The 25482-nt window shown below is 42.7% G+C and overlaps 1 protein-coding gene across 1 annotated transcript in view; it reads right to left on the bottom strand.

Moving 5' to 3' along the window:
- Positions 1 to 25482, bottom strand: part of lamc3 (laminin, gamma 3) — a gene marked incomplete at its 5' end in the record, with an annotated part of 260453 nt that overhangs the window by 125798 nt on the left and 109173 nt on the right. Inside the window, 5 exon segments of the mRNA XM_079525276.1 lie at positions 833 to 952; positions 2126 to 2262; positions 9295 to 9393; positions 16521 to 16638; positions 21733 to 21921. Coding sequence (XP_079381402.1) covers positions 833 to 952; positions 2126 to 2262; positions 9295 to 9393; positions 16521 to 16638; positions 21733 to 21921 — 663 coding nt within the window.

Raw genomic sequence — 25482 nt, 5'->3', positions numbered from 1 at the left:
AGTCTGAAGAGGTGGGTTTTCAGACTACGGCGGAAGATTGGGAGTGAGGCTGCAGTTCTGACTGTGATGGGAAGTGCATTCCATAGTTTTGGAGCCAGAAGGGAGAAGAGTTTGGGACGTGTGGAGCGTTGTCCCGGCGTTTTTAGTGAAGGTACCTCCAGCTTCCCTGCGTTGGCTGATCTGAGTGCGCGGGAGGGTTTGTAGGGTACGATCATACTTGTGAGATATGGAGGGGCCATGCCTTTGGTTGCTTTGAATGCCAGCATCAGAGTTTTGTATTCTGTGCGGGCAGCGACCGGGAGCCAATGGAGGGAGCGGAGAAGGGGGGGTGACGTGTGATGAGCGAGTGACATCAGCACTTCGGCACTCTATACGGATACTGTAATGACACTGTGTTTGATTGAATGCATTTTGTTTCTGAATATAGTGCAGGTTTCTGTATATATGGGCTGTATACTGTCGTATACTGTACTATACCGTTTACAATTGACGGTGTTCTTATTTCGACTTCGAGTTTTGAAACCAGCCTCCTGGGGCTTTTTTGTGTTATCCTTTTATAGCATAACCTTTGACTGTACTGTTACCGACCGACCGACTGACTGACCGACCAACACAACCAACCCAACCAACCGACCAACACAACCAACCCAACAACTCAACCCAACCAACCGACCAACCAACCGTACGACATCGGGCTTGCAGTGAGTGGCTTAACAGTCAACATGAGCAAAGAAATTGGGGAGACATTGGCCTACTTCTCCCTCCCTATATAAGCTGGTGCTCTGCTGTCTCCACGGGAGATCTCAAATCACTTCCCTTCCTCCTGACTCACCGGGGGCTTTGTAAAAGCCGATGTCCTCCTCGGAGAGGGGCAGCAGGTAGACCTCGCCCTCCTTCCACAGCAGGGGGTATTCCATTCCCCCAGAAAACACTCCCGACCAGCCGTCCTGATCTAGTAGGAAATGACAAAAGATGTGTGTTACTGTTACATATACTCCATACTTTATTCAACCACTACCAAATCTGGTGTCCCAGTTTTTTGGGCATGTCAAAAACATATATTTATATAAAACTAAATAACCACATTTTCAAGTAAATAGGGTATTTTAGAAATCATTTTGAATTATTTAAGTAGTGGTTAACCCATTTAGACCTGAGGAAAAGGGGTCACAGTGAGGAACCACAATGTGATCGGTTCTATCACAATGTGATCGGTTCTATCACAATGTGATCGGTTCTATCACAATGTGATCGGTTCTATCACAATGTGATCGGTTCTATCATATTTGGAACCGTTTCTGGAAGTGCTTTTACTGTGGACTTCACATCTGCTATACAATTACAATGCTGGTGGTGAGACCGCCATAACTTTGAGTGTACAAATGGAACCAAAATGGACCCATATGGGTCCATGTCCATTTGTACACTCTCAGGGCCCTATTTTGCGTGTCTTAAGTACCGCAGGTCTTATGACTTATGGCCAAACACCATTAACCACGCCTCCAGGTCTTAAGTTAACCCATTTAGGCCTGACGTCAAAATAAAAAAAAACGTTCGCTCTGAAAGAATATATATTCAAAGATTTGTGCCGCATTTTCACGATTTTTCAAAAATAGCAGACCTACAAGCTCGTAGCGCGTCACTCGGTGGCGCGCTATGAGCTTGTAGATCTGCTATTTTTCAATAGCTAAAGTATTACATAATGCTTAGTTAAAACACCAAAAGGGGTTCCCGCCCAAAATGGGTTAAGTCATAAGACCTGGTACTTAAGACACGCAAAATAGGGCCCTCAGAGTTACAGACCTGTAAGGGTCCATTTGGAACCTCCTATAAGAATCGTTTGAAGGGAACTGTTAGGTAATTGGACCGTTAATAAGAGGGAATGGTTATAAGGAACCGGAATCGTTAAGATCCTAAGGATGCCAACCCTAAGCAGAAGTAGACTTTGAGGATTAGTCTCATAAACGTTGATACCGTACGAGAAGTGTCTGTGTGCACAATACCTTCAACGAAATGACTCATAAATGTCGATACGGTACGAGAGGTGTCTGTGTGCACAATACCTTCAATTAAATGACTCATAAACGTTGATACGGTATACGAGAGGTGTCTCTGTGCACAATACCTTCAAGGAAATCGGAGGTGATGTTGGTTGCAGCGTGCTGATTGGACGAGAAGCAGGCCAGGGAGTGGCCTGAGCAGAAACATGATTGACAGCCTGCTGGGTTGTCCTGCTGCAGGTTGAAGAAACCTGGTTTGCATCTGTAATGCGCACACGCGCACACACACACACACACACACACACACACACACACACACCCCCACACACGCCATTTTTTTAACCCTTATGGTCACCTAATAAATAACCTTATAAATGTCTGATCCTGCCTGACATGTACTAGAAAGATTATCCTCACATCTATTTCTCAAAGTATGGATATTGTCCTCACGAGCACGCACGCACGCACGCACGCACGCACGCACGCACGCACGCACGCACGCACGCACGCACGCACGCACGCACAATCTCGTATTGCACAAACGCCATCATCGCCAATTAGCAGCATAACACCTGTAGTCACTTTATTGGACATTAATGTCTGCATGTTTGTTTTTGGGAAGAGTAGTGCAGGCCGTGCTCGTCACTGCAGAGGAGGCCACCTGCCAGCTGTTTGTCTCTTTCATCGCTCGTCGGCGTGGAAACCTTGTATGTCCAAAACACACTGGTGGAAACTTAAAGTAGCCTACATTTACTCCAGTAGGCTAGTAAGGCTACTGTTACTTGACCCATTTAGGCCTGACGTCGAAATTTAAAAAATGTATTTTTTATTTTTTTTAAAAACATGTTTCTATATCAGTGGTTCTCAATATTTCATGTCAAGGACCCCCAAAATGATATGTATTTGGTCGCCGACCCCCATCTGAAAATATGTTGTTCCAGGAACCCCTAAGAAGCAAAGATTTGAGTTAAAAAACGTTCACTCTGAAAGAATATATATTCAAAGATTTGTGCCACATTTTCACTTTTAAAAAAAAATAGCAGACCTACAAGCTTGTAGATCTGCTATTTTTCAATAGCTAAAGCATAACATAATGCTAACACCAAAAGGGGTTCCCGCCAAAAATGGGTTAAACCCGAGGACGATTAAAAAAAAAGCTCTTCTAAATCCTAAAAGTTTTCTGAAAATCCTATATGTTTCTATGTCAGTTCATGGTGCTCAACCTTTTTCATGTCAAGGACCCCCGGAAATATCTGACTTTGGCCGCGGCGGACCCCCATCTGAAAATATGTCTTTACAGGGACCTCCCAGAAGCAAATATTTGAGTTAAAAACGTTCTGAAAGAATATATAATTCAAAGATTTGCGAGTGCCGCGCTATAAGCTTGTAGATCTGCTATTGTTCAATAGCTCAAGTATCATAATGCTTAAAACACCAAAAGGGGTTCCCGTCCTGAATGGGTTAAGTACACTGTTGAGGTGTTTTTACTTGACTGGAGCACTTCCAGTAATCAATCATTTTACTTTTACTCCACTACACTACACTACACTACACTACACCTGAAAGGCAAATATTGTTACATACATTAGTTACTTGCTTACTGCTGTTATGGGGCAGAGACACATGGACCCTCACAGTACAACGGAGAGAAGGATGAGGCTGGCAGGGCACTGTGTCAGGCAACCAAAACTAAAGGCAAGCTAACTGACACTGTGGCAGAGCCAAGAAAGGTACAAGAAGTGAGTGGACCACCTACGTAGATGCACAACTGTCAAGCTCAAGACCAGTGGCGTATCCAGGAATTACATTTTGGGCAGACAAGATGTGTTAATTGTCGTCTCCCCGCGCACAATCGTAGCACTAAAGGTTTTCAAAGAGATATACCTGCCAGACGAGTAGGATACAAAGTCTGAAAGGCATGCATTTACATTCCAATGGGTGATTGAGGGTCGCGCTCTACCGCAACGGACTAGCTGTCCACTAATAGTTCTCAGGTCTTGTTTTTGTCCTTTTTTTCTCATTGTATGGATTTTGGCCAGGCCAGAAATGGATTTGGACAGGCGGACGCCTGCCCTCGCCTTATTGTAGATACGCCTCTGCTCAAGACCCTGATGTTAGAAATTAGTGTTATGTGGAGGGCAACGATTCACGAATCCCGAGTTAGTGTTGGCGAGACCGCACTTTCGCAACCGCATCGCTCTTTGTATTATGATTATCATTACAAAACCACTTCAGACCTATATATACTTTGGCAATTTGAAAATAGCCGATATACTCACAATGCGTCGTTTTATGTACATAAAATATGTTTTGGCCATTATCTCTGGAACGGAAGGCCCAATCTGCTCAGTTTAAGGCTTGTTGGATGTTGCATGACTTTGAGAACATTAATAAGCACATTGATTGGCGAGAGCCAGTCAAACTTGTGCCACAGGCTGCAATTGGCCCACAGGCCGGAATTTGGACACCACTACTGTAAAGCTATTCACTCAATCTAATGAACCAATATATCATTATTTTGCCCATGATTCCCTGCCTTCATATGAAATGAAGAGAAAAAACAAACAAAAAAACAAAACCTAGATGACTCGGCTCTAGACAAAATGGGTTGGGAAGTTATCGTCTATACCAGTGGTTCCCAAAGTGGGGTCCGGGGACACCCTAGGGGTCCTTGAGGGACTTCCAGGGGGTCCCCAGCTAAATAGGGGGTCCCCAGCTAAATGATAGTTTGGAACCAAATGGACCCTTATGGGTCTGTAACTCCGAGAGTGTACAAATGGAACCAAATGGAAGCCTAATGCAGGTCAAACTGGGGGTCCTTGAGCCGTCAAAATGTATTTTAACCCATTTTGGGCGGGAACCCCTTGTTTTAAACATTGTTATAATTTAGCTATTGAAAAATAGCAGATCTACAAGCTCATAGCGCGCCACCGAGTACAAGCTCATAGCGCACCACCGAGTACAAGCTCGTAGCGCGTCACTCGAGCTTGTAGGTCTGCTATTTTTGAAAAATCGTAAAAATCTTTGAATATATATTCTTTCAAAGTGAATGTTTTTAACTCTAAATGGGTTAAGGGGGATCCCTGGCATATCGTTTCAAATGGGGGTCCGCGGGCTGATTAGTGTCAATTTGGGGGTCCTTGACGTGAAAAAGTTTGGGAACCGCTGGTCTATACAAGGTTACTGCCGGACAGCCAGGCTTTGCTGCAGCACTGAGAGGAGAGCCAACAGAGCCCAGCTGCTCGGCTCCTCTCTGCTCTGACCTCCACACTCTCTCTGGCTGATGCAGAGGTGGGACACACATACACACACACACACACACACACTGCTGAGAATCAGATGCTACACTAGTCGGATCACACAGCAGAGCTGGAGGGAGGGAGGGGGAGAGAGAGAGAGAGAGAGAGAGAGAGAGAGAGAGAGAGAGAGAGAGAGAGAGACAGAGACAGAGACAGAGACAGAGACAGAGACAGAGACAGAGACAGAGAGAGAGAGAGAGAGAGAGACAGAGACAGAGACAGAGACAGAGACAGAGACAGAGACAGAGACAGAGACAGAGACAGAGACAGAGACAGAGACAGAGAGAGAGAGAGAGAGAACTAAAACAAGATGTTGAGTCTAATAACGGCTTGGCCTAGCTACAAAGGTCCTATATCTTACCCCGCCATTAAAGGGATATTTCACTTTCAATACATCTTCAACTCGGGCTTATGTGAACCAGAGTAATCTAGTAAGAGAGTGGCGACACGCTTTGATCTCGCCGCAAAGCGGGGTGCCTATATGGGCTATAGTTCCAAACATTGGAACTATCCCATTGAGATAGAACTTCCGCATTCCATTGTTACAATGGGAGTCAACGCTAGTGTCGCCACTCTCTTATACTAGATTACTCTGATGTGAACACCCCAGACAGTTATGTTGCTCGATTCAATACGTGAGGTGCCTGTGTTTTTTCGCATACTTTTTTCATTTATCTTTTTTTTTTTTTGGGGGGGGGGGGTTGAGAAGAACAAGGTTGAAGTGAGGGGCGCTCTTATCATCGTACATCATCACGATGTAAAATAGACACTATGCCTATTCGTTCAGACACTATGATGCCAGGTGATCGTTTCCTTTTCCATGGGGGTGTCCCTCTGAGAGCCACTTTGGGGATCCGCGGAAATTCGGAATAAAGCAACTTAAAAAACTGTCTGGGGTGTTCACACATAAGCCTGAGTATAGACGATGAAATGTGTTTTTTGAAAGTGAAATATCCCTTTAACTATCAATATTAAAAGGTATAGCCGGGCATAGGATGCCTCTCGGGCGTCTCCCTAGGGAGGTCCTCGACGCACGTCCCACTGAGAGGAGACCCCGGGGCAGACCAAGGCGCAGTTGGAGGAAACACATCGACTCACTGGCCTTGGAATGTCTTGGAATCCCCCAGGAGGAAGTCACAACCACTGTTACCCCCGCGACCCGACTATGGATAAGCGGTTGAAGATGGATGGATGGAAGTGATTTTCTTTGGTTAAAAATAAGTGTTAAATAGCTCTATATCCTGATAGTACTCAGTGCTATAGACGAGTGTTTGTTCAGTAACAGGTGTCGACATGTTTCTCCAGCTCTAATTGGAAGTGTTGACACAAATAAACGAGCAGACAAACTTGGAACTGGAACACTATCAAAATGGGTCCTCTGGATGCATTTAGGAACAGAACATTCAGACAATACCCAACTCTCCTAGTCGATGAAGCATTGCAATAGGTTCACTTTCTCATCTATCGTTTGTTCATCTCTTGTTTTATTTATTTGACCATTCTTTATTTTTCCTCACATTAAGCACGTCTTACGGTCTTAACAGCAAGCCATTAGCATTAAAAACAGACGCCTGATCGATTTTTTTCGCCCGCGTTATCTAGACGTTAAGCTTCATAAATGATCTATGGTTTTGTTTTTTTGGGGGCAATATTCCATCATTCTGACAAATTGGACAGCGAACATGACTTACAGTATGTCGATAGTGCGTTTCTGTTTGTCCTCGGGGGGTGGGTGGGGGGGGGGGGTGATTAAACTGATAAAGATCACTGTGATATTAACCAAAAACGCAGCAGCTCCAGGTCTCACACACTTATTGAATAAGTGTGAATACATTGGTTGGGCTTTATATATTTACAGCTTGGCTGGAGGCCAAGTCGTCTAGAAACTAGCGTTTTGTCTGTATTATTTAGATACACGTATACACGTATATGTCTGTCACCTCCTGAAGCAGACCCGGTCACATCGCAGACGTCACATGCCACAATATACCTGCATGGATAGATGCATTCGGGGCAGCGGTGGCCGAACGGTTTGCGGAGCGGTCTTGTCACCAGTTCGAATCCCCGGACAGGCACGTTAAAATGACCACCGCTGAAGTGCCCTTGAGCAAGGCATTGAACCCCTACCATGAAATGTTCTATGAGCAGGGTCTGGCTGTAAACAAGCATCTCGAGCTTAGTCCATTCACCCTGGGTAAACAAAGAACTTTGCTTTGCTTTGCTTTATGGCATGTGTCAATGAATACGTTGGCCATGTAAGCCAATCTAAAGCCAGTATAGAAAGTGTCATAGACATGGCAGTTGAAAATCTATGTGCTTTATACGTCTTATATATTATATGATCGCTCCTGTCGAGCATTTATTGTGTTCTTATTTCCATCTGTCCGAATGAGGCCTGATCAAGACATGGACACAAACAGCCAGTCTGTGCACATACAGGCTAGTAGGGATCCGATTTGAAAAAATAGCAGATCTACAAGCTCGTAGCGCGCCACCGAGTGGCGCGCTACGAGCTTGTAGGTCTGCTATTTTTGAAGAATCGAAGAACGACTGACATATACATACATAGCTTTTTCAGAAAACTGTCAGGATTTAGAAGACATTTTTAGAATCTGATCTCAGGTCAAAATGGGTTAAAGGAGCATTCAGTGATTTGGGTGATTTGGAAAACCACCCAGTCCGCCCCGGTAACAAAATGTGCACATGCACGCACTACAGTGGGGGGAAGTGCAACAGGCCAACAGCATGTGCACCAAGGCCCGCCCCCACTCGATCATGATTGGAGGAAGGCCCCTCTCATCCTGATTGGATGAAGGCTTTGCCACCCGCCACCAAAACTGAAACTAGGGTTTTTTGACCCCAGGGGCTCACTGGGGACAGGGAGGAACTCCATGGTCAGCACACTCTATAGTAGGGAGGTTTATAAAAAATAAAATGAAAAATAAGTGATATTTGAATGTGATGATATTTTGAAGTGAAATCACTGAATATACCTTTAAGGAGTGGCACAAATACAGGGGGGGTACGTGGTGCATGGTGTCTATTCAAATGCACAACTTCCAAGTGACGTACTGAACGGCGAACGCGTCCATGTACCATGAAATTGCAATGCACTATTTTACGCCAAGGGCATGTGCAGTAGGCGCACCGACTCGGTCACAGCATTGTTCGCTATAAGGTGACAGCCAGGGTGACAAAGGGAAAAGTGTGAAGAATATATTCCATCTGTTACTGTCTTTCAAATGACAGAAGGCGGTATAGACATATAGATTGACATACTTTTGTTATTTGAGGACATAAAAGATGACCTAGAATGGATAATTATAACTGCATCCATTTATTTCTTTTTTGCTTACTTCATCAGTTTACAATTTCTCAACTCATGAGCAGTAACACGACAGAATGTTCCTCTTCCTTCTCTTTCGGTTCTGGTTACTGTTTCTGCACTTTCTGGCCCATCATACTGGGTCTCCTCCCAGTGGGACCTCCCTCGAGGACCTCCCTACCCTAGGGAGACGCCCAAGAGGCATCCTAACCAGATGCCCAAATACACCTACGGTAAGCTGGCTCACAATTCTATGCTGCATTGATGTGGTATAGGAGAAATAACAGGCAAACGTTGATCAAAATAACAATTCTTCTACATTCTCTAAATGTGTAGAATTAAATTAAAGTTAAAATTAAAGTAATGCAGATGTTTAACAATAATTACACTCTTGAGAGCGCAAAATGAAACCAAATGATTAAATGGCGGTTTCAATTTACACTCTCAAGAGTTAAAGATCTACAAGGGTCCATTTGGTTACCAACTCTCCATCATTTAGCTGGGGACCACCTGGAACCTCCTCAAGGACCACTGGTGGTCCCCGGAACACTGGTTGAAAACCACTGAGCTACACTTGTCGCTACACTAAAGGAACAGAGAACTTCCTGACGTCAAGAATCAACGACAAGAAAGATGGCAGCTTGGACGGGAGCCTGCTGCTTTACTGTACCTGTCACAGGCTTGTCCCTCCACGTTCGGCCTGCAGTGACACCCTCCATCCAGCGGGGAGCAGTCTCTCACGCTACCGCGGGGGTCACACTCGCATGGCCTGCAGAGGAAAGGCGATGAGGACATTAGAAAGCACACAGCCAGGACGATCCTGCATGGACACACTGCATGAGCTAGTGACCAGAGCCAAATTCCAATACCCCAAATCTCGGCCACTCGGCTCACTCACACTCGCTCCACTCCTCCAGCATGGTGGTGTTACAGTGAAATTGGTGACCTGCTGAAATATGTGACAATCGTGTAGACGTCACATAATAACGTCAGTGTCCGAATGCAAATCGTTGCAGTTTGTTCATTAGCAGAGGTATTCAGGCCACGTTTTTAAAGACCTCCGTGTAAGTTGTGTGTAAGTCCACAAGATGTTCACATATTTCGACAGGTCACCAATTTCACCGTAATTTGCCATGCATGCTGGAGTGACCGAGTGTGAGTGAGTGAGCGAGTGGCCGAGATTTTGGGTATTGGAATTTTGCCCAGGGGTTCTCAACCCGAGACACGGCCAAAGCCTTTCCGGGGGTGTCCAGCCAAAAACGTTGAGAACCTCTGAGCTGGACAATGTTTTAGGCCTGACCTCAAAATTTTAAAAAGTTCTTCTAAATCCTCCAGTTTTCTGAAATAAATATTTTCACGATTTTTCAAAAATAGCAGACCTACAAGCTCATAGCGCGCCACTCGGTGGCGCGCTATGAGCTTGTAGAGCTGCTATTTTTCAATAGCTAAAGCATAGCATAATGCTAACACCAAAAGGGGTTCCCGCCCAAAATGGGTTAATGTGCAAGCTCGTGGCGCGCCACCAAGTGACGCGCCATGGGCTTGTATATATCTGCTATTTTTGAATGGTGTTCTAAATCCTAAAAGAAATTCTGGAAAACGTAACTTGCTATATATATTAAGATTTGAGCTATAACTCAAATCTAAAATGACACTGTACATGCAGCAAAGCAAAGCAAAGTTCTTTGTTTACCCAGGGTGAATGGACTAAGCTCGACAAACTTGTTTACAGCCAGACCCTGCTCATAGAACATTTCATGGTAGGGGTTCAATGCCTTGCTCAAGGGCACTTCAGCGGTGGTAATTTTAACGTGCCGGTCCAGGGATACGAACTGGCGACCTTCCGATAACAAGACCGCTCCGCAAACCGTTCGGCCACCGCTGCCCCCAAGAGAGAGAGAGCGAGCTAGGGAGAAGCAGCACTAGTCCCAGCACTGATGCCTGCTGGTGCTCATTAGTTAAATTAGTACATGGTACCAGGCAGCTCTATCATCTTTGGCAGAGTTACTTTGGCACATTACAAAACTAAAATAAATACATAAGTTGAGCTTTTAAAGATGTACAGTTCCATTCTCCAAGTTACATTAATAACCCATTAAAACCGGGAAAGCATCTGTGTCATTTTTTTTTGCTGTAATATGAAAACTTATTTCAGAATACTGTTAGGATTTAGAAGAGAGGTTTAGAACAGTTGTTCCATGCCATTTTGGGGGAAAGTATCTGAATTGAATTGAATATTTGAATCATTTTGAATTTTCTTTAATACAAATGTTCTCTTCAGGGGGTCCCTGGCTCAAAACATCCAGTCGTTTCTGGTGACTGATATTGTCCACTTATACCTTAGGGGGCCATGTTTTTTCAATAACTTTTTTTCATTTATTTTTAAAATATATATTTTATTTTTTCATTTTCCTAAAATAAAATAAATAAAATAAAGTAATCAGGAAAACACACCCCTCACATATTAGAGGGACAACATCAGTCACCAGAACCAAGGACGGGTGTTTTCGATGAATCTAACATGGTTAAAATGGAGTTTGAAGTTACAATGGGCTTATATATGAAGGCCGGGGCAGCTAAAAATTATTATTTACTGAATTGAGCAACTTAAAAAACTGTCTGGGGTGTTCATAAAAGCTTGAGTAGATGATAAAATGACCCACATTATTTTTTTAAGTGAAATATCCCTTCAAGTCCAATATCTCTCATGGCCAGCCTATATAACGCCTCTAATGCGGGAAGCCATAATCGTTATGGATTGCACCTCAATATTTCACTACTTAGTGAAATCCTAGAGACGTATATTCTGGTCTATTTCATCATTATTCACCATTCAGTCTGCCATTAACAAGGCACATTATTTTGTTTACAACTTAAGCTGCTAGATTAGATTTTGTACACAATCACAACAACAACATAAAAAGCCAATATGTGGCTGTCACAACAACCTTGACAGGTGCCACATCTGTCCTACTCCCCTTATTTGATCACCTTCATTGATTGATTGTTCCTTTTCCTCCAGAACAGCAACGCGAGAATCAGTTTTTCTATTTAACGAGGTGCCATTATTAGGAATAATGTAATTATCCCCAAGGCAAAGCAGGTCTACCTGGTTGTGCTCCACTGGTCTGAGTAATTCACACACCTCACCTCAACCCTGGCTGTCTATACGCGCTGCTTCTCAATGTGCGGTCCGGCTAAATGATTGATTGTTAGGGAGCAAATGGAACCTTATGGGTCTGTAGCTCCGGGAGCATACACAAAAGAAGGAACCGAATGGACCCTTAAGGCTCCATTTGTACACTAGCTCTCCGAGTTAATTATTAGACACTAAATGATCTGTCCCTCCTTTCCAATAGGCGCCCTGGATTCAGTGGTGGAAAGTAACATTTGGAAAGTATAGGCTACATTTACCCAAGTACGTACGGCACTTATGTACAATTTGAATTTTGTGGTATTTTGTTTTCTACTCTAGTTGAGAGCGTCCATTTTCCAATACATCCAATACTACACCACATCTCAGAGGGAAATATTAGTGTACTTTTTATTCTACCATTTGATAGCTTTGAGTTACAAGTTACTTGTAACTAAAGCACACATACAACCAATACCAAACATAAATTAACCACTTAAAGCTGCTATATGCAATAATATGTCAACATTTTAATGACCTTTTAATTTATTTATTTTTTGGTATTCCGACAGCCAGCATAGGATAGGATTTTCCTAGAAGCTTTGTCATTGGTCGATTTGCCTGTCTGCTTCCTGATTGGTTAGTCATTGCGACCGGGTTTTTTTCGACCAATGACAAAGCTTCTAGGAACATCTTTGAATGCAGATTGTGGCCCCTAGATGTGTCACAGAGACTACTTTTTAAGTACTGTATGTGCCAATTCTGTTGTACTTCAATTGAAATTGTGAACATGATATATGATACATACATATGTAACAACGTATTGTTATACTGCGGTGTTCCTTCCTACGTATTATTGCAAGTAAATCTGAGTACACCTTCCACAAGAGACTACATGTGAAGGGAAAGAGAGTGTGATGGATTGGTCGTGAGGAGGGGAAAACAGTCTAAAAGTGACCATTTTGAATAATGTGTCAAACATAAATGTTGCCAATGTTTGTGAGTAAGTAGTACAGCCTCTCCTTATCGCCCCTGGTCAGCATGAAGGAGACCAGTTCAACCGAGTATGAAGTAGACCTGTGAGCTTTGATTTATGGCAACGTTGAGCAAACCTGTACAGAGATAGCGGGGCAGGGTGCGCAGGTCGAGTTAAGTACGGGTCATTTCCACATTATTAATGTTGTTTACGCCTTTCCCCAGCTCTGTCCCACATAGTATATGATGAAAACTGTTGGTATGGTAACCTGATTATATATTACTAGATTTTCATGCGACAAAAAATGATCTAGAATTTGCTTGAATTGCCGTGAAATGCTCGGGTGCATTCACGCCGGAAAGTGTCAATTTCGCCTTAAGCAATGTTTCTCCCACAGATCACATTGGCTGTCCCTCTTTGGCTGAGATTGCTTGAGTTGAAACTGTATACGAATCATACAATTCATGCTTTATTGCAGTGGTTTTCAACCTGTTTCATTATCAAGGTCTATTATTGATTCTGCATTTGAGCCATGGACCACCATTTGATGAGATTTAGCCTCTCAGACCCAAAACTAAAGAATATTTTGTTGTTGTTGGATACGATTTTGATAGAGATTCAGGGGCAGCGGTGGCCGAACGGTTTGTGGAGCGGTCTTGTTATCGGAAAGGTCGCCAGTTCGAATCCCCGGACCGGCACGTTAAAATTACCACCGCTGAAGTGCCCTTGAGCAAGGCATTGAACCCCAACCATGAAATGTTCTATGAGCAGGGTCTGGCTGTAAACAAGCATCTCAAGCTTAGTCCATTCACCCTGGGTAAACAAAGAACTTTGCTTTGCTTTGCTAACCCGACTCCGCCAGATGGGGCAGTAGAGAGTACACAGGTTCCCCCTGTGTACTGTGTACTCTCTACTGCCCCATCTGGCGGAGTCAGGTTAACCCATTTTGGACTGAGGTCGATAAAAAAAGGCTTCTAAATCAAAACATTTTTCTGAAAAACCTATGTTTCTATGTCAGTGGTGCTCAACCTTTTTCATGTCAAGGACCCCCAGAATTATCTCTATTGGGCCACGGCCCCCCATCTCAAAATATGTAGTTCCAGGGACCCCCCAGAAGCAAATATTTTAGTTAAAATTGTTCGCTCTGAAATATTCAATGATTTGCGGCACATTTTAACGACTTTTCAAAAATAGCAGACCTACAAGCTCGTAGCGCACCACCCGGCTCCTCCTGTCTACATGTCGAAGTGTCCTTGGGCAAGACATTGAACCCCAAAGCTCCTGATGTGCTGGTTGGTACCTTGCATGGCTTCCGCCGCAATCGGTGTATGAATGGGTGAATGTAATGCACAATCTATGTAAAGCGCCTTGGATAAAGGCGCTATATAAATGCACCATTTACCATTTACCAAGTAGAGATAAGTTTGATCAAAAAAATATATAGTGTAGACATCTTGTAAATTAAGTAATGCAGATGTTTAACAATGATCTAACTCTTGAGTTATTGTAGTCATTGCACACTCTCAAGAGTTAAAATCTATGAGGGTCCATTCGGTTACCAACTCTTGGATGGAAAGAGTAGGGACCAAGTATAGATCCCCGGAGAATTCCGGTCTTAAGAAAATTGCGTCGCATCCGGTGTCGACTGTGTCTACGTCACTGCAGCTAAATCAGGAGGGCCAACGTTCAAGGCCTATACCTGTAAAGAGCTAATAATCCATTGTCTGCATGTATGGCAGCTGAAAAGCTGATAGAAATTGTAATGTATTTTACTGCCAGAACAACTTAGCATTCTATGAGCATTGAGCGGGGTAGCATTGAGGTCAAGGGAGAGCCATGGATATGGGCTCCTTATGAATATCAATTCACAACATAATTCACACACAGACAGACGGACACTATACGGATAGACACGAGACGCACACACACACAAACAGACAAAACAAGCACATGCACATGTGTTAAGTACATGCGTGGGTGCAGACACAATTAAGCAAATGGACACATTGCGCGCACGTACGGACACGCGGGTCATAAAGTTGGAAGAATAATCCTTTAGACATGATCAAAATGCATGCCTTGCGTCATTAAGATCCATGGCGTGGAGGAGTCAGTGTACAGTATGTGCATGCGTTGCCTCGCAGATGTTTTCCTATATTCTCAGCTAGGGCTCATTTGAATTTAATGTTTTGCCCTCCCGACCCCAGCGTTAATGGACCTGTTTACTTCTCTTTGCCTCATTATGCGTTAAACAGACATTATATAATTTCTGTCGGATTAAAGTCACGAATAGATTGAACAAAAAAAAAATTGTTATATAATGAGAATGTATTAAGTGTGCATATATAATATATTATCTTGGTGTTCGGCTCTGCTACATTTTTCTCCCTGCTCGGCGCAATTACACAACCATCATTAACCATTAAGAGCAGGGCGATAGATAAAGGGGAACCGAAATAGCAGAGCCCACCGGTGGTGCTGGGGTGGCGGTGGGGGAAAAACGTCTCATAACGACAACCAGGAACGCAACAAAAGGAATGCAGGAAGATTGCAACCTTGGGTGAGCTTAACCCATTTTGGGCAGGAACCCCTTTTGGTGTTAGCATCATGTTATGCTTTAGCTATTGAAAAATAGCAGATCTACAAGCTCATAGCGCGCCACCGAGTGGCGCGCTACGAGCTTGTAGGTCTGCTATTTTTGAAAAATCGAAGAACGACTGACATAGAAACATAGCTTTTTCAGAAAACTGTCAGGATTTAGAAGACATTTTTAGAATCTGATCTCAGGTCAAAATGGGTTTTAAATACCCCACCCAAATGGTCAGCTGATTGCCACGGCGGCGTATGGCATGTGGGACTTGCATAGTGCCGAGTGATCCCCTCTATCTGCCAGAACTATAACTCAGCAAGCTACATATATGGAGCGGCAGTTGCTCAGGGGTAGAGTGACCGGATGGGAACCGTAAGGTTCAAACCCGCGGGCTCCCCCAGAGTTAGTGTCGAAGTGTCCTTGAGCAAGACACTGCCCCTAGAGATCAGGCTTGCCGAGTCTGTGTCACATTTTAAATCGCTCCTAAAGACTCATTTTTACAGAGCTGCATTTAGCCCATCACCCATGTGATTCTTTTATTTTGTATTATCTTCTATTATGTTCTATTGACAAATGTCTTCTATTGTATTCTATGCATTTTTGATCCATGTTTTCTCTATATATTTCTGTTAAGCACTTTGTGACTTGTTCTTAAAAGGTGCTATATAAATAAAGCTTTATTATTATTATTATTAATTGCTCCCGATGTGCAGGTTGATGCCTTGCATGGTTAACCTACGGTGTCGGTGTGTGAATGTGTGTGTGTGAATGGGTGAATGTACAGTATAACGCACATCTATGTAAAGCGCCTTGGATAAAGGCGCTATATAAATGCACCGTTTACCATTTACGTATCATTTAGTTAACCATTAAACAAAACCCTTTTAAACCGGCAAAGCATCCGTGTCATTTTAGATTTTGGCGTTGGCTATTTAAAAAATAAATATTATTTTTAATATATTTTTTATAAATAATTGTTTATTTAAAAAAAAAAATTGAGATCTTGAATGTGTGAGAACTACTGATTAAAAAGGCATTTGTAGAATCAACCTCAGGTCTTAATTATGCGCAATGCGTCTCCAAGTGTACATATATGCATATACTGTATGTGCGTGCGTGTGCGTGTGCGTGTGTGTGCGTGCGTGCGTGCGTGCGTGCGTGCGTGCGTGCGTGCGTGCGTCACTCTGTGTGACTCACCTGCAGCCACCGAGGCCAAGGGAGTGGAAGCCAGCCAGACACATGTCGCACTTGTCCCCTGTCACGCCCGGGCGGCACGCGCACCTTCCCCCCGCGTCACACTGTAAGCTCACGGAGCCTGAGGCCGTGCAGCGAGGTGATGGATGACAGGCGTGGAGGCAGCGGTGTGGAGATGTGAGGAGGAGTAGAGATCCACATGAGGAGGCACACAGCAAAATTGAATCAAATAAGAGAAGATGAAAGACACGCAGCGAAGAAATTTGCTCAAATTGGAAAAAGTAAAAAGTGTCAATTTGTAGAAATCGTTTGGTGTGTTGGGCCTTTTTTGTAAATTGACTTGATTGTACTACACTACAATAAAAGCATCAAAAGTGGCAGATCTGTCAGCTTGAATAACGCAGTGTTGATTTTGACAGCAAATTGAGTTTTTTTTTAGTTTTAGTCAGTCTTTTGAATAGTTTTTATTTAGTTTTAGTCACATTTTAGTCACCTTGAATATTTTAGTGTTAGTCTAGTTTTAGTCGACTAAATATAAGATTTTAGTCGACTAAATCTACAGTTGATTTTAGTCGACTAAAGTGTATTTACGGTAGGCGGGCCTTCATGCCGTCGTAATGGTTTAACATTATTGATTGATTGATTGAAATATGTATTAACAGATCTGCTATTTTCAACATGTAACCAATTGTAAAATGACATACTGGTTTTCTTGTCCACTAGTCCCTTCCTAACATTTTAGTCTAGTTTTTATTTGATGACGGAATTGTCAATATATACGTCTTTAGTCATTTAGTTTAGTTTCCATTTAGTTTCCGTCAGTGAAAAAAGGTAGTCGACGAACATTCTTCGTCATAGTATTACAGGGCTTGACATTAACTTTTTGAGGCACTTGTCCAGTGGACAAGTACATTTCCCTTTCACTTGTCCGGCCACAAAGGTCACTTGTCCAGAGCACGAGCACAAACAAATTAACAACAACAATTAACAACATTAACTAACTGTAAGTTGGTTTTCGTGAATACATGTTTGAATATATAGTTGAATATTCTCAGTTTACAAGTGAATAGCCCTACAATGTCTGTGATCTAACATACATTTCATGCATTCCAAATACACAGCCATAGATCGTTTCTTTCCGCGCACGGTTAGCAGACTGACCTTGTCTGCATTTAAACTCGTAGCACTGCGTGTGTACTCACCCAATCATTAATTCCTAAGGCTTGGAGTCGTTTGGGGACTAGTTTCATTATTCATTTGAAAGTTCTGGCATAAAGCTTACATTTAGTAAAATATCTCTACTTTTCCCACGAGCTGCACACGGACGACATTCTCTCCGGCGAGGGGGTCCGGAATGAGCGCAGGACCAGTGTTGCCAACTCCCCAGTAACAGAAGTAGCTAGCGGCTCTTTGAAAAGTCTCTAGAAGTTGCTAGCGGAGGGATATGCGCGCCCCTAGCGACTTTTAGGCGCCCCTAAGCAACGACAATTATGGAGAAACTTCATTGATCATCCGAGTTCATGAATTTGCTGCTGGTTTGTACGAAGTGTAATATAACAAAACCATAGCTCGATTTAAACTTTAGAAAGCAATTTTGTTTTCCGATCCATATACAGGAGTACTTAGAAGGTTGCTTTATGCATTAGAGTATGTACAATTATTGTTTTACTAGCAGTGTGAGAGTAAATGCCTACATGGTCAGTCTGCTAAACGTGCGTGCTGTGTATTTGGAATAAATTAAAAGACATTCTATGGCTATTACCAATATTGGAAATGTGATTATTAGGAAAGCCAGACAATAATGCCAGACAATAATTGTTGGCTGCTAGGAGCATCACAGAAAGAGTGAAACCAAGAGTCACTTGTCCAAAAGGACAAGTAAAATGTTGATGCACTTGTCCGGAAAGATGTATTACTTGTCTCAGGCAAGCGGACAGGCCTCAATGTCAAGCCCTCTATTAGTCGACAAAATCAACACTGGAATAACGGTGCGAAGCGACAGGTTTTGAGCTAGTGCTACTTTTGCTATTTTTGAATTTGAATACTGAAAGGTTACAGTTTTGGACATATGAGGTTTCCACCTGGCCGACAGAGACAAAATACTTTACTTGAGTAAAAGTGTTGACATCATCAAAATATACTTTCTGTATTCATATGATGCAGAATGACCTTGTCCCATATGTAGCACTCTTTTCAAAATGTGTACATTGCTTAACGGTTTTCAACCTATCTTTGTATTCATATAAAAACTTGTAGTACTATAATTTCCTTACAAATACTTTTGTAGTTTTACTCAAGAAGAAAATCTAAACACGGGACTTTTACTTGTAACAGATAAGAGTATTTCTACATTGTGGTATTGCTACTTTTGCTATTGAAGAATAGCAGATCTACAAGCTCATAGCGTGCCACCGAGTGGTGCGCTACGAGCTTGTAGGTCTGCTATTTTAGAAAAATTGTGAAAATGTGGCGCAAATCTTTGAATATATTCTTTCAGAGAGAACATTTCGTCCCTGGAACAACATATTTTCAGATGGAGGTCAGCAGCCAAATGCAGATATTGTTTGGGGTCCTTGAAATGAAAATGTTTGAGAACGACTGACATAGAAACATAGGGTTTTTCAGAAAACTGTCAGGATTTAGAAGACATTTGTAGAATCCTCCTCGGGCCTAAATGGGCTAAGCAAAAAAGGTACATGTTCCACTTAAACCATTGCATCATCAGAGTGCATCAAGTCCCTTCAGTGTAATGTTAATAACATATCCTGAAGGCCACATCGGAATATCTGAGCACCCCATTACCAAAGACATGCTCAGGAAGCCTCGGCGATGGGCTTTGGAAGGGCGGAATAGCCTGGCAGCCATAGCACTGATGTTCAATAATCACTCACACAGGTGTGGTTAATGAAGGAGGGTGGAAAAAAAGAGCAGCATCTATATAGAGTCTGCCGTTGCAGCCTTGGTCAGCTTATCAGCTGAACAAAAGTCACTTCAAACTCTACACAAAGGACAGCACTATGCCAATAGGAAGGGTGCGTGCGTGCGTGCGTGCGTGCGTGCGTGCGTGCGTGCGTGCGTGCGTGCGTGCGTGCGTGCGTGCGTGCGTGCGTGCGTGCGTGCGCGTGTGATAAGTAAGAGTAACTAACAATAAAGATGTGGTAATAAGCCCAGACATTTGATGTTTTACTTCGACATGTAATACTTTACTTACTACTAAATTAGTTGGGCTCATTAATATAGCCTGACCGATGGCACGCCTGCCTTGTATTTAATGTTTAATGTAAAACAATATATCTCAGCCCCCTCATGCATTAGAATGTCCTTGAGGGGGCCGTGATTTCCATCCAGTTTATTTCATTTGAAAGTGAAATATCCCCTTTACTTGTTTGCAGTGTTTTAACCCATTCTGGGCGGGAACCCCTTTTGATGTTTTTAAGCATTATGTTGTACTTTAGCCGTTGAAAAATAGCAAGATCTACAAGCTCATATGAGCGAGCTTGTAGATCTGCTATTTTTATTCTAGAAAACGCCAATTGTTCCAATCGGGATCACCGGATAATCAGATCAAAGACCTCCGAACATCGCACGTTTTGTCAAAACCAAGGAGAGCTCCGTAGATTTAGAGTTATTCACCTGTATACAAGAAGTTAACGGCAGTGCGCGTGCACGAAACCTGTCTAGGATCGCTGAAGAAGAAAAGGCCAAGCAAAAAAAGAATACAGCGATCCGTTTTTATATCAATAATAAAGCTTCATTGCCACTCGTTTTATACATTGTCTAGTCTGGTGTATGTGTCATTGTTATGTATGTCCTGTATGTCATGTCTATAAAAAAACCTAATAAAAACTAATATAATAAAAATAATAAAGCTTCATCGACGGAACGTTCCGCCAAAAGCAGTTGCCGGTTGGATTCTAATTGGCGGAACAATTGGCCCGTGATCGGGGGCCAATTGCACGTACTCCTATGGGCTGGGGGTGGCACCTGTCAGCGGGGACTGGGAGTGTTGGGACGGGAGGAGTGCGATGAAGGCCCTATACGCGTCCTCCCGGTGGGGGCTCCTCACTGGAAGGTGTGTCAGCTGTTAAGTTAACAGTTAAGTATAGAATAATTAGCCCTTCACTAAATCCCACCCCAAAAAGCGATTGTCCAATGCCAATCCAAATAGTGTAGCAACGGTTGCTATGCAGGTCAAGCTTTCTTCGCTGCTAACGTGCCTATTGGACAAGGATGGGTTGTGGAGGGACTTAGTGAAGGGCTAATTATGTAGGCAATTGTTTGTATAATTTATCTGCCCCAGTGCAATTTTGTTTACAAAGCCTAAAAGGCAAAACAAAATTAATCCATTATGTTCCAATGTTCAATGCCAAAAAACACAATTAAATCGCCATTCGCAATTATTTGCATGACAATCATCAAGTTAACCCATTTAGAACGATTGAGGACGATTCCACAAATGTCTTCGAAATCATTACAGTTTTCTATGTCAGTGGTTCTCAAACTATTTCATGTCAAGGACCCCTAGAATTAACTGTATTTGGCCTCCAATCCCCATCTCAAAATATGTTGTTCCAGGGACAACCCCCCCACCCAGAAGCAAAGATGTGAGTTAAAAATGTATATATTCCAAATTTGCGCCACATTTTCACGATTTTTCAAACATAGCAGACCTACAAACTCGTTTAATCCTTAAAACACCAAAAGGGGGCCTGAGCCGTGGCTCAGTGGTCGAGGCACCTTGGCTGGTAATCCAGTTTGGCAGTGTGCCGCGGGTTCGACTCCCGATCCCCCATGTCTCCCCCCCCCCCCCCCCCCCCGCCCCCCATCTCTCTCCCCATCTCCTGTCAGCATACTGTCCGTCCCTCCATAAAAAATATAAAATAAAGGCGAAAAGAATAAAAAAGCGTTTTTTTGTTGGAAAACAAAATAAAAATCCTAGAAAAAGATAAAACAATGCTGTATTTTTTAAGTTTATGTCAAGCTGTTTTTCTGTTTTTCTTTGGATTTCTTTTATCGTCTCTGTTTTTGTTATGTATTTTTGGTTTCTTGCATTTATATTTAAGTTTGATTTCTGTTACATTTTTTTTTAAATAAAATAAAGGCGAAAGCCACAAAATTTTTTTAAAAACACCAAAAGGGGTTCCCGCCGCAAAATGGGTTAAATGTTGTAATCGTGACAGCCCTAGTTGTGCACATAGAGCCCATATTATTGTACCGTTGCTGTTGCAGAGGCAGGCCAGGCAGGGGTCCTGCGTGGACGCTCTGTAGTGGTTCTCTCTGCAGTGCTCGCAGTGGGCTCCGTCCGTGTTGTCCGTGCACTTCACACAACGCCCGCCGCTCCCCGTGCTCCTGTACTGCTCCATGTCCAACACGCACTCCTCTGATCTGCCGCTGCAGTTGCACTCTGGGAAAACACAAAAAGGTAGAAAGAGAGAGAGAGCCTCATGGTTAATGCATATAGCCATGGCCTACTACTCAAACATGGAAATCTGGTGACACATGGGTCGACTCCCCCAAGGCCCCCAGTGAGGCTCTCCCAGCGTTGAGGCGCTCGGCCCTAGTGGTAAGAGGAGGGACTGCAGGCGGACCCGTGGATTCATGACAGGGAAACTGCCGTGCAGCTGGGCTTTAACGTTGAGCGCTCGGTTGCACTTCTGCATTTGACCACCAAAATGTGGTGGTCGCGCCGGTTCAGTCTCTATCCTTCTTTATACTCTATGGTCGACTCTGACGTTTTTGGGTCGCGGAGTAAATGTCCCCTTTTTTCTGTTTCCTACAAATATATACAGTACATTAAAAGCGAAGGTGTAAACAAAAGAAAATCGCAACTTTATCAATTTAAAACAATTCCAACATTTTCATATTAAAAAATCTAATAATTTCAAAAAATGATGAAAAACAAAAAATATATAGTATTTAAGTAGTGAAAATAGCACATCTACAAACTCACAACGCGGCACAAAGCGACACGTTGAGAGCTTGTAGATCTGCTATTTTCACTAGTTTGGGTCCCGGGCAAACATCTCATTTATTGAGCTAAAACATTTGGAAACCACTGAGAATCCCCTATGCGCGCAGACTCCTACATGACAGAGGATTTTAGATGTTCTTTGAGGATATTCCATTGTATTATAATTACAAGTTATTACAATAATTTGGTCTAATTCAAAACAGAAAATGTACATTGACTTTTTTTTTGGTAACCATCAAAATAATCCAATGGTTCTTTTTAAAGGGATTGTGACATAATAAAAAAACGTTCTTGTAATTTTTCTTAATTTCTTTAGGTTTTCTAAGCTCAATTGCACCCAGAAAACCTGAACTTTTAACATTCAGTAGATTTCCTGTGGTCTGGGTTTTTCTGGCTCAAACACGTTCTCTGATTTTCCTGCTGACTGTGATGTCACAGCCTGCAAATCCGCCTGCAGATGTCACTGTTTTCACTGTTTTGCCTGTTTTCATTGCAGCTCAAAAGACGCAGAAAAAAAATCCCAGACCCCAGAAAATCCACTGAATGTTCAAAGTTCAGGTTTTTTTGGGTGTAATTGAGGTCATAAAACCAAAAATAAAACCAAAAAAAATAAATGAAAATGAATGTCATGATGAAACCTTTAAACCTGTGTGATCATGCTGAAAGTTGATTATAAAAATGCAACAACAAACGGACCAAACATTCCGTACTCACGCACTGAAAATAGAAGGTCTACAAGCTCACAACGCAGAGTGAGCTTGTAGATCGGCTATTTTGTCCCGCTTTCGTACAGCAGGTCGGTTATGAGGAAGGCCCCATCTTTCCGAAACACGTCCGTCGTCCGTCAGAGGTAAATAAACCACGTGAAAAGGAAATTTCTTATAGGCTATTCCTTTAATCCCAGTTGTACGTTTGAGCCTTGCACCTATAAGACTACAGTCTCCTAATGTGGAGTGTTGCAGGTCAGCATGACATAAATCAGGCTATACGTAAGAGGAGAGAGAAGGAAAACAAGGGGAGGCAGAGAGAGAGAAATGGGAGACGGACGGACGGACCAGACAGACAGACAGACAGACAGACAGACAAGTGGGGAGGGGGGGGGGAAACAATGAGAAAATCAATGAGAGAGAGAGCGAGAGAGAGAGAAAAACATTAAAGAGACAGAAATAGACAAGAGAGAAGGGGGAGGGGAGGCGGGTGTATATATATGCACTGTATACGAGAGATTATGCGTTCTGGGATTGGATCATAATTTAGGGGCTCGTTGCTATAATCTCATTTCACAGAGGCCTCTAATGAGGAGCCAATCGGCTGTCAGGGGGCACTTAGATAACAGTAATGCATGTTTGTACAAGAGGAAATGACTCAGCCGATAACACACACACCCGCTACCCTCGTACCCTTTTCAACGTCAAATCCCTCCTTGCCCTAAGGGGGGATTTAGGGGCGAATTGCCCATTTTATTACGAATCAAAGCTCTCTGTTGAGTTGGCAATAGACGTATGAATATTTTATGGCTCCATGTTGCTGGGGAATACGAGTGACGCTCATGCGTTTTATTACATGGGAAGAGAGAGAACCATCATTAGTCGCGCCTTTGGACAAATATGAGCATAACGCTCATACTCCTGATTGATTTGCATACAAATGGATTTGGGGGAAAAAAATATACATATATACATATACAAAGTGTTTTCTCGATTGTAACAAAGGAACGTTTTGAAGCAATGTCGAGGGAATCACACTTGTGGTTAATTTATTTTGTACTATGAGGACACTTGATGTGTCCATTGTGTATCAGATGTTATTGTTTGATGCCAGTTATGAAAGTTATGAAATTGCCGTCCATGGAAAAGATGTACAAGAAAATTCTGACACTCGGCCTGGGCCGGTTTAGCGGTCCAGGCAGCTTGTTTGACTCCTGATCCCGACGAACTTTGCTGAGTGTCTCCCCCCCCCCCCCCATCTTTCTCCCTGTTTCCTGTCTATCAATAAAGGCAAAAAAGCCCCAAAAATATCTCAATACACTCAATACTGATATAGTTCTTCACTGCTTCAGAATGTCGAGTAACGGCAGGAAAAGGTGCTGACATCATCATAGAATCCAGAGTGTATGAGGGAAATGGAATGGGGCACGTGCCAAACAGTGCCAAAGGCCCATAATCAAAGCATGCAGGTCAGAAACAAAGGCTATTCAATTGACCAAGTCTTGAACTATTCAAAAGGTAACTGAAGATAGCCTATAAGCCCTACTTTTGAGTGCCAGACTGAAGTGACACAAGTAGGTTTTGTGTGAAGGAAGGGAGAAAATTCAAGGACATGAATAATAATGGATTTTATTTATAACACACTTTATATTCGTCAATTTTGTGAGTTTGCTCACCTCTACAAAGTTTGCAAATTATGAAGGGTAAAAACACGCCGGGCATAACTTGGTACGTTGTAATGCAGGGAACAACACTATTACAACTTAAAGGACAACTTTAGTTTTTTTCAACCAAGGTTCATGTTTTAGGGTGTTATTAGAGAAAGTAAAAGATGAATGTTAAATTTTTTTCATTTGCTGTTTTCTTTCGTTTTAGCGATTTTAGCTATTTTTGACAGGGGGGCGGGGGCATTCGAACATGGGGCTAAATATGTATTTTTTTACAAAATTTGATAGCGATTTATTTTTTTATTATTTACTATAGTCCTACTAGACCCCAGGAAATTACATCTGGCCACAAAAGATCACAGTATCTACTGAATGTGAAGGGGGGTACTATAGGGGGCTGCCATACTGTGTTGTATGGCTCAACAGGTCAGTTTGTCACCCCCCTTCACATTCAGTCATCTTTTGTAGCCAGATGTAATTTCCTGGGGTCTAGTACGACTATAGTAAATAATAAAAAAATAAATCGCTATAAAATTTTGTAAAAAAATACATATTTAGCCCCATGTTCGAATGCCCCCGCCCCCCTGTCAAAAATAGCTAAAATCGCTAAAACGAAAGAA

This window comes from Electrona antarctica, assembly GCF_951216825.1.
Source record: "Electrona antarctica genome assembly, chromosome: 16".
In the NCBI taxonomy this organism is placed as follows: domain Eukaryota; kingdom Metazoa; phylum Chordata; class Actinopteri; order Myctophiformes; family Myctophidae; genus Electrona; species Electrona antarctica.
The sequence above is the reverse complement of the archived record's forward strand: the minus strand, read 5'-3'. Positions and strand labels throughout refer to the sequence as shown.